Below are 10865 nucleotides of genomic sequence, written 5' to 3'. Positions count from 1 at the left end.
GGCTCCAATATTTCATCTCACCCCTCGTCGCCTACGATGGCTTTTAAGAGATTCTCTCTAGCGAAGATCAGCCGCTAATTATTGCGAACGATCGGGTTTTAACGTAATACGAGAGCATCATAAGTATCGCCGTAATTAAGGTTAACCCCGCACTCGAAAGATATGGATCGAGAAAGCCCTTTTACATCTTCTGTAGAAAAACGCGCCACGATGTTAATAAGCGATTTTTTGTAGCTGATGATCTCTTGAATAAAATTCCGAAAGTGTGAAATCGTGCAACTACTATAATTCAGAGATCGAGAGATTGTAGTTCGCGTGAATATCGTTTTAACACTTCGACTGCCACGTCGATATTTTATTTACTCACATTTTATTTACTCGATCAGTAAAGACATTAGTGGAGTAAAAAACAAATTGCAGTAGAGTCAATAAACTATATATTAAAACATATATATTAAAAAAAATAATAAAATTATGACTTCTATACTAGTTTTTAAAAATAAAATTACTGTAACATTGATTAAAAATGATATAATTGAGTATAAAAGTCATATTTATATTTTTTCGTACACGCACAATATTATTTTATACAAATGTGTTTCACACACGTCTACACAATTTGGAGAAAATTTGTGGCAGTCAACATGTTGTTTGGCTGCTTGAAATCGAAAAATTTCAGCAGAAAGTGCGTTTGTATAAAAAGATATATTAGCATCTTACTTTATTCGAGTATTGTCCAAGGTGCGTAAAGCGAATTTAACGCATTTGTTATTAATGTTATTTATGAATAGAAAGAGCTGATATTCTTCTCCGAAAAGTTACAATCGCGCGAAAAGTCTACGTTACAAATTTGAAAATTTTTCCGCGAAATATCGAGGCATTTTCTGCGTTGTCATCGCAAAGACAGCCTTTCATTTCGATTCGTAGCAATAAAAAAAATCGGAATTGTAAAGGAGGAGGCAGTACGCGAGCTTGCATTTTTGCTCGCGTACCATTATTTTTCATAGCATGTTTATTTCACATTTTCGTGAGATCCGACGCAGCAAGGGAGTCATTTATACTATTGTCGTCCACGCGCTCACACAGCAGTGATTTTCGAAAATTTACACGACATTTTGTTGCAGTAACGGAAACGGACACAATAGCGGCCTTCGTCTCGTTCATTTCCCGTTTGAAATTAATCTCTCAATCCGGATAAAAAGTTGTACAGTTACAATATTTTAGCTACACGCAGGCCTTTATTCTCGCCGCGCGCTTAGCGCCAAGTGCGTCCGTCGGATATCCTCGCGCACGGATTAAAATGTCTTTCTTTCCTTCTTCGCTCTTTGCTTTATATTATTACTAGGACAACACCGGCGCGCTCTACGCGCACGCTATTATTGTTTTTATTTTAACGTGTTGTGTCAGTGAACACAACCTGTCACCGCAATGACAGCTAGTATATACGTTTTACAAATCATATAATACACATTAGAGAAATGTCAGAAATAACGCGCATGAAAATCAAAATCAAAAAATAGTGAAAGGGAGGAATGGAAAAATAACACGTTTTTAAAGTCACGTGACTGTAATCACGTGTTGTTTTTCCTTTTCTCACTGTTACGTGACTTTATTTTAGTTACGTTTCTAAAGACACGAGCAACGAAGAAGTCGCGCTCGAACAGTGCGAGGCAGTACCGTGCTTCTTGATTCGTACGACATGAATCGAGAAACACATTTGAGAAACGTCCAATCAGCGTCGAGATAAAAGCGGCAACAATCAAAATTGATAGAATCGATGTGATTATTTACACACGCTTTTTCTGGTAGGATTTAATTAATTGTATGAGTTTCGATCTCGAACAGTTGGCGCTAAATAGTCGGCAAAAATAACGGCCTGAACGCTTTACGTGTGTGAAGGACAAGCCGTGCGTCAACGTAAGCGTCGCGTGCGAAATTCAGCGTATCCCTAAAGATCCATGTATCTGAAGAGATTTTCACTCCGTTCGTTCTTCTTTTACATTCACATTTTACGCGTTTTTCGCAAAAACAGAAGAAAACGGGCGCCAAATTTCGCGTCGCGTTCGCCGTTAATACAGGCCTAATAATTAACGAGTTACGATTAGACATTAGTTATTATCGTTAAATTTATACCTAAGATATAATACACTCACCTAAAACGTACCTGATGATATCTTTGTAAAAATTTCCCTACCACGCCACGGGAGAGAGATAAAGAGACAGAGATTGAAAGTGACAGAGAGAAAGGGAATGAGATAGAAAGATAGAAAGAAAGAAAAGAGAGAGAGAGAAAACACAGCCCTCTCGCAAGAGAAGAAAAAAATGTTGACGGAAACCCGCTCTCTGTAGATCCTACCTTTTATTCTCCGGTTTCACTTGCCGGCATCGTCGAGCGAGGAGAAACGCTTTGCGAAAAAACCACAACTGAGATTCCGAGAGAGCGCGCGCGCGCGCATTTTGTCAATATCACTCCATGACATTTTATCCGATTTGGTCGAACGTGGACAACCGTTCTCTTGGTTTTCGCGCAATATTTTGATCTTCTCGATATCGTTGCGCGATTGCACGTGTCGCGAGATTGCTGTGTTGATCGCGAGCAATCTTTTCGTAAAGGAAGTTCTGCGGATGTGAAGAGATAATAACACAGAAAGCAGCAAAGATTCGCAGGGGAATATATTATATATGCAAAAATAAAGGTAGCTCAGTTTCAGCAATAAAGCCATTTTCGTGTTTTAAATTCACCCACGTTTTGGTTAGAGCATGAATTTTTAAGTACTATATTAAAAAAATTAAAATATATATACATTTCATTTCTCTCAAAATTGTATTTAACAATTTAGTCCGTAAAAACTTTTTTGCCGGGATAGTCGTACTTTAGAAATATTAAAACAGAGGTACGCGCGGAGATCGAGAATTTTTTTCATTTGCGGATATTAACTTTATCATGAACTCCGTTTTAGCAATTTTCGTTTTATATATGTACTTCCGAAAAAACTTGGCGCGAATCTCTTCTCCTTCTTCTTAGCCGCCGCTGTTGCACGGAAGAAAATAGCAAACCGATAAAAACTTCACTCTAAGTAACGTATATATTTATCGTGTTCTCGAGTGCTCCGGTTTAATCTCGAGGTGAGATTTCCAGTTAGAGATGTGATGCACGCGATGGTTAAATTTTGCACCGTGAAGTTCTCGCATGCGCGTGTAGCCCGCCGATCACTTTGCGATTCGGTCACTTGTACCGACGTCGTTAAACCGTCGGCTTAATCGCGACTAATGTTTTTCTTCCGGAAAGTAGAAGTCATTTTCACAATTATGCCAGAATTTGTTCGTTCTTTCGACGATCGCGTGCATGCGCGAACGTCGTACGTTATTACACCTCGTCCCGACGACTCGGTTCCGAAAACTCCAACAGTTTTCGACGCGAACAAAAGTTGCAAGTTAATTTCAACGGACGCCGACTCGTCGAATATGATACGTAAATTTCAGGAAATCCGCCATATTTGACACCGTTGATCTCTGTGAATCGATAGTACGGCCGGATAAGTTTATCATCCGTCGAAGAATCGCGATGTTATTTGCCCGCCGCGCCGCGAACCACATCGAAACACGAAGCGCACACGAATGCGATTTTGTATTCAATCCGCGAGATGCACAAACACTCCATAATACATATGTATTTTTTTGTTTCACGTTTTTTTTATGGCGCAGAGCTCCGCCGTAGCAAATTCGACAAACATCTATTGTTCAATTACGCGAAAAAATAAAAATTCGCATCGACAAGTGAAAATCGAGCCTCAAACGCATTTTATACGCGATATACGCACGCGGAAACATGATACGATACGCGCCAGCTGTTCGAATTTCTCTTTGGTGATCTTTGTATTTTCGATGTTTCCGAGGGAGGGATTTGAACCATAAATGCATCGCGCGCTCAATAAACGTGATATCAAACGACGATAAATGCAAACGGGGAGTGAAATAAAGCCGCGCGCCCCGTTTGTCCGCGCGATATTACGCAACAGAGTCGGAAATATTAACTATAATTCTCGAATTATTGCATTACGAGATGCGCGTTCGGTAGTTCAATTTATTATTGAAAATACATTGCGCACACAGAGAATTATTAATAGTTGTTTTCTTGTACATAAGCACTGCACATACTTTTATCAAGTGGGAGTGAAAGAAACTGATCGCTCGCGTCTCTCTCAGAGCGTCTCGGTTTTCTCTCGCGCGACTCGCTCTCCTCGCTCGTCTCGTTCGCGAGAACTTACGCGACAATCCTACATCCTACGAGCGGGTTACTTTGGTACACGTGTTCGTGGAGGGATGACCTGTGCACGGACGATGACTACCAGTGATACCAGTTGATGACGGTGCCCGGCGTGCTCTCCGAACACGGATTCACGCTGCCGCACCATTTGGTCTCCTTTAGAGGCGGACACGGCATGCCGCCCCGGCGCGGTTTTATCGTCACCTTCCGCGTCCTCTGGGTCTCGCCCACGCCGCAGCTGCGACTGCACGCGCTCCACGGGCCCCATTCGCTGACCTTGCAATCTCTCGGTGCACCTGAAATCACGAATGCAATTATTCCGCTCGAGCGGCTCTGCGGGTCCACGTCTAATCTAGCGACGTGTACGAGGAAATTCTACGGGCGAGTGAGGCGATCCTCGGCTGAGACGAATGAGAGTCGAGAGAGCGAGCACCCTCGCCTCGTGAATTTTGTCTTGACGGTTCTCTCGCAAACGAGGTTAAAGGACTCGTTTGGGATTTAATTGTCAAGATAATGAATTTAAAATTGAAAAAATTTCAATGAGAGAGAAAGAGAGAAAGAGGAAAAGCGTGTCTTTTTCTCGTTAAAGTTTAGACAAGATGAACTCGAAGTGATTACAGAAATGTACGATAAATCAATCAAATGTAGACTCGCGATAAAGCAAGGCTTTACAAATGCTTTTATATTTCTTTATTCGCAATAACAAGTACATACACGTTACTTAATAACGATATAGAAAAAAAAAAAAAAAAAAAAAAAAAACGGAAAGAGAGAAGAGAACCGGTCGGTTATTTATATTTTCGCAACAATGTAATAGCTGCGCACTACTATCGGATTAAACACATAACACGCTCTGAGCGTTTGATACGATCGCGCGCGAGGAAAAGGGATGTTGCACATCCATATCGCATGGGAAAGCGGAACGATGAGCGAACGCGAGACAGAAAGTGCAGGGTGGAGGACACAACGCGAATGCGAGAGACAGGGAAAGGATAGCGCGCTAGGTGAGGAAGAGGGCGAGAGGAAAGAGCGTGGAAGCGCGCTTTGATCATTTACGCGGGAAATATGGCTATTGAGAGCGCGCTCCGGCTTTTGCATTAGCTGCCGCCAATGAAAAACTGCAGCGAGGGGATTTGTCCGGGTACCGCTTTCGTTGTGTGTGCCGTTTAAAGAGTTAATTAGAGGCTCGATTAGACAGCAAAAGCGAAGGTTCCGCGAAGAATCGAAAAACATTTTCAATTATGTCTGTAATCGTCGGATTATCGGTGACCAATAGTAACGCGACTATATCGATCATGTGTCGCACACGCGCGTAAACTCCGTCGATTACATCGGCATCTTTTCATCGTATTCTTTCAGGAATGAAAGAGTTGATATTGCAACGCGATACTTCGAATTTACTATAAGCAAATGATAACCTTGATTTAACAAATAATTACAGAATAAAAATTTGCGCAAAAGAAAAGCCAGCGTTCAGATTTGTTGGCTTTTTTCTTTTTAATGTAATTTTAAATTATTACATGTAATACACGTAGGAATTTAATTTAAAATTGCTCGAATTTAAGATGATCAACGATCTGAATATTTTTATATACTCACGTATTCTAACTCGTTTGCCCTTGGTCAAGCCGCGATGTTTCATTCTGAATCTGTGCTGACGTTGATCCGCCAAATTGGTCGCGTTGCCCGCGTATGAGAAGGCATCGGCGCCGCTGCTCGACACGCTCGTCGCGTTCGCCATCTTCCTCTGTATGTCCTCGTAGATCTGCGCCTTCTGCGCGTCCGCCGTTTGCCTGTACGTCTGATAGTACGGCCAGTCGGACTTGCCCGTTTCGCTGTATCGCGTTTTACCGTCGACGATCTTAGACGCACGCGGCACCGGAGTTGCGGCGGCGTATCGCGGCCTCTGGAGCGCGTACGACGAGGCGATGCTGCTGATTATCGCCGCTTTGTTGTCGCGCGGAACGTCCGTCACCACTTGCGGGCCGCTTCCGGTTGTGCTCCAGTATCTGAAAAATTCGAAGGATTGTTTACTTGCGCACATATGTATATTGTTATTCATGACGCACGCGAAATATTAATTGAATTAATCTCGAGCGGTCTCAAGGTTATAAGTTCGAAAAAACTTTGAATATAAATTATCTGATTAAAACGAAGAAGAGAGATCGAAGATTTTAATTAAAAATACTCGGAGATCAGAAATTTGTTTTTGGCACTTTGCGCAATTATATCCATAGAAGATATCACGTGATGAGTATAATAGTAAACCGCTAGGCGCATAATTCAACTTCCGGACGTTTTATTTATTTATATATGAATATCATTTGTTATGTTAATATTATTCGCTGATAGTACTGCTCTGTTGTTGTTGGACGCGCGTGTGTTTTGACGGACGTATCGTAACGCGAATCGGCGAAATTTCCATTACTGTCCCGTCCATAAACTCGCAATCAATACCCGATGAATATACATGCAGTCAGTCGGTGCGGTGCAGCGGAACGCCGCAGTGTAGACAGCGCCTAGACAGTAATAAGTTGGACGAGCCTGTTAGGTAGCAATTACTAAATGGAACTGGTCAGGTATTAGCGGCGGGGCTGAACTTGTCGGACGCCATTTGCTAAACACGTACGTGGTGTATATATATATATATATATATATATATAATACATATATATTTATATAAAGCCGGGATAATACCCAGCAACGACGACGCTCTGCGTGAAGTTGAAAATTAATTATTCCGCAGCGCGGGAAGGTAAAATCCCGCGAATTTGCAAATGACAAAAATGCCCCGAGCTCACGCGCTCGATTTGTCGACGAATTAATTTAACCGACCGAATGTTACAATTGCCGAAGCGGCAACTTACGCTCCAATTATGACTGTGAATCGAATAAATTTGCATATCACAGTCATGTGTGTGTCTATATGTATACATATATAGAGAGAGAGAGAACTCATACTAAGTTATAAATAACGTTATTCTTTTTATTTTTTGTTTGTATATAATAATATATATAATATATATGTATATTTAACATATAATATTTAATTACAACGTTTGGATTCACTGAACGTGCTAAGTGATGCATCGAGGCTGCTGCTTTGCACGATCAAAACCGGCGGCTTGTTCAAAATTTATGCCGCTCGAGGAAGCTCACAGGATCAAAATCGGTCGGGTTTGTTATGAACCCGTCTCCGCACACAAACGCTTCTCCGTGAGTTTTCGGTTGTACGTGCAACTTCGACGAATCGAGGCGATGCGCGAGAGGCGTATGGGCGCGCGAGAACAATTTCGAGAATTGATTTACGGTTGGCATGTGGTACACATAAGAGAGCCGGAATCAAGAGGATTGGCGTTTGTTCGGACAGCAGCAGCGTGTATCTCCCCGAAACTTGTGTGTTTCACTGCGGACGGAAAACTTATTCATCGTACGCTTCGCCCGTGTTTCTGTTTCGCTCTTTCTCCGATTCGCGATCCTGTCAACCGTGGAAAATTCGCGTTCTGCACGCGCGTTCGCGGCGAGATGTCGTTTTCGCTGTGTAAAAGCGTTTGTTCCCGCTCTCTCTCTCTCTCTCTCTCCATCTCTCGATACCGATGATCCAGCCGGGATTTTGCGTCTCTCGGTTGCGTGCCGCCGGTGACATTTGCGATTTAATTACTATCGACGATTTGCTGAGAAAATGTGCAATCGGTTAGAAAATTGTGTTTAATTACATTAATCACAAATAACAATTGTAATTTATGACCCAATTAAGCAATTACATTTTGCAATATGTAAGCAATGTAGTTGGCGCGCGTACATCCATCAGATCCGAACGCGCTTACGAAACCGGAATTGTCTAATTATAACGATTATCCTCTAATTATGAATCTCATTGTTCCGTTTGTGCAGTCCGGGCATTGTTAAAATAAGATAAAATTACTCTGTACATTCTCTCGTACAACACACGTATATCGCAATAATAATATTTATTAATCCCATGTAGTCGCATAACCTTGAAAGCGTCGGTTTGTTTTTTATATTCTCTGCTATCACCTCAAAGTTTTTCTCGCTGCAATAATTCAACGTGAAACGTTACTTGTTTTTAACTAGTAATTAATTTATTACTACCGAGAACGTCTCATTGGCATTAAAAACACGGCGGCGCGACTCGTTTAGCATAATCGTATTTTCCGCACGATAATTTGCATGTATGCAGATCTTGGCATAAGTTTACGTTTTTCTCCTACGCTTTAATATTCCTTCAGGAAGTTACGTGGTTCGCGGCCGGCCACGTTAAGCGCGCTGAGTGCCGCGGCTTGTAGGTCGACATAACTTTTTAATTAAACTGACCTACCATTACTCTGCCGCTGTCAACCGAAAAACCTAAACGAATCCCGCGCGCGAGGAACTTTGCTCCCAGGCGGTGGAAAACTTGCCGTCTGATTGTGCACCGGGCGGAAAAGCCATCGTCTTAAACTCCGCAGTCGACCCGCGCGAGTGTCAACAATCGAGGATCGATCGGAGACTACCGTTTACCGGTAGCAGCACGCGAAACTCGACTACTCGCGAACGATCCGAACGTGGAATTTTACTCGTAGGAAATCGAGAAGCTATATTCGGTTCTTAATCGGCAACACGGCTCTCCATTCTTGTTACATTCTGAACCAGGGTTCGTGTAACGACGTCGTCTCCGCCGATTATGGTCACGTCGCAGGCCCTGCAGGAAGTTCGGCGAAGTAGGGTAAACACAGTACACAGTCGTTGGCAATCAGTATAGTTACAGGCGTGGGGCGAAGCACCGCAGGAAATTGTCTCCGAACGTTATTACCTTTACTTCATAACTTCATTCGAGGGGACGTCTTTTGTCGGAGCGTTGGAAAGCGATGTTCCCAATCGCTTGAAAATTTCTTTAATTTTTCTAACTAATACTTTGACGAGAAAACTCTTTTACGCGACATCTCGCAGATTAATAGTTACTTCTATGGATGTGTCACTTTCTCTCATATAAAAAAACCCTTCTTAAATATATAAAAAAAAACATCTAAAGTTTTGCGAGCGTTTTAAATCACAAAATACTTTTTCAGACACAAAAAGTGTATTAGAGAGCTTGATAAATGTTAATTTTCTGACAAACACGAGCTTCCTTCTCAAAGTTAACAATAAAAACCGTTTAACAACGAACAAATGACGACATCGACGATAAATCACGATTTTCCGAACGATAATACATCGCATCAGCTCGTTCAAGACACCTCTTCTAAGCCTTCGTTGCGTGGCTGTTTTATATCGATTTTTCATTCTTCTCGCTCGGGCAGAAGAGTATTTGTTGCCCGTCATCTCGATGAGCCCAAAATAATCGGTCGAAGTGCGCCTTTATCGCGCCGAAACTTATTGCTGGTCGTTAGCTTTTGTACAAAACCGAGAATCATTTTATTTCGTGACCGCGCGGGGGGAAAAACACGGCCGCGCGTAATGCGCGCGTATGTATTTCCATCTCCGCGCGGGTTTCGTCGAACGGAACTCGATAAGATTGTTAATAACGACGATAATACACGATAATATACAATATAACACACCATCACGACGGGCGATTCGCGAACTCTTACAGAAACCGCTCTCGCGGTTTTTTCATTTATTTCGTATCATGCGCGCGCGGCGTCGGAATTTAAAAGCGATGGACTTAATACGTCCTCCCGGGAGAATGTGACACAATATGAACACCGGTGAATTAATTGCGCGCTAATGTGTGTGCTCGCATTTGACAGGGTTGGACGGGGGAGAGAGCGAGTGAGGGGATGGAGAGACTTTGAGCGTTAATGCATGCGTGTGCGCGTCGCGTTATTGGTCTCGGATTTTACCTCCATTGTGTGACGGCGCGCGCGATACGCGTAACATCCATTATTCCGTAAGCCGGTTCCCTTTTTGCCCGATACAATTTTTCGGGTGCGCGCGCGAAACGCTTAGTCGTCGTCGAAATCGTCAAAGAGTTTCTCGATGAATTCGCTATCGGTTCGTTTCGCCAGCAGCAATTCGTTATCCGCGATTTTCGATATTATCGCGCGCTTGATAACACGCAGAAAATTTAAAGCGCAATTAGTATCTCTGGGTGGAAAAGAGATTTTCGGGACAACGTTCGGGAGATTCGCGATATTGTTCGATATACGAGTGCGAACTATGGCAAAGATTTTCCAACATACTCTGCAGCAAGACCATTTACATTTGGATTATGCAAGCTGTGCCCGCAGCTCGGTTCCCGCGCGGGATTATAACGAGACTCCGTGCAAAATGTGAAAAAAAAATGTTTTCGGAAATATTTTATTGCAGCACCGCGTAATAGCTGTGGCGTAGAAAACAAAAAGTTTATATTCATTCTAATATCGTCGCGTGAATATTCAAGCAAGCGGCGTCATTACTACTTGACAGAACAGATCGAGATTCCGGAGTGGCAGGATGTGGATCTGAAATGTCGGCTGCAGCGGCGGTGGCGGCAGCAGCAGCGGCAGCGGCGCGTCTCGTTTTACTTTCATTTCTTCGACGTCGCGTGCGCTGAAAAATGCGCGCGCGGAAAATAAATTACCGGCGGCGGGAAATAAATTATCGGGCGCATTACGAT

At 42.8% G+C, this 10865-nt stretch overlaps 1 protein-coding gene across 1 annotated transcript in view; it reads right to left on the bottom strand.

Annotated features, from left to right (window-relative positions):
* Positions 1–2851: 2851 nt before the first annotated feature.
* Positions 2852–10865, bottom strand: part of LOC109852306 — a 165546-nt gene continuing 157532 nt past the window's right edge. Inside the window, exons 6-7 of the mRNA XM_020423346.1 lie at positions 5867–6276; positions 2852–4563 (exon numbers count right to left, since the gene is read on the bottom strand). Coding sequence (XP_020278935.1) covers positions 4346–4563; positions 5867–6276 — 628 coding nt within the window. The 3' untranslated portion in view covers positions 2852–4345. The remainder of the gene's footprint in view (positions 4564–5866; positions 6277–10865) is intronic.

The sequence above is a fragment of the Pseudomyrmex gracilis genome, unplaced genomic scaffold (assembly GCF_002006095.1).
Source record: "Pseudomyrmex gracilis isolate BER0280 unplaced genomic scaffold, ASM200609v1 scaffold_27, whole genome shotgun sequence".
In the NCBI taxonomy this organism is placed as follows: Eukaryota; Metazoa; Arthropoda; class Insecta; order Hymenoptera; family Formicidae; genus Pseudomyrmex; species Pseudomyrmex gracilis.
The sequence above is the reverse complement of the archived record's forward strand: the minus strand, read 5'-3'. Positions and strand labels throughout refer to the sequence as shown.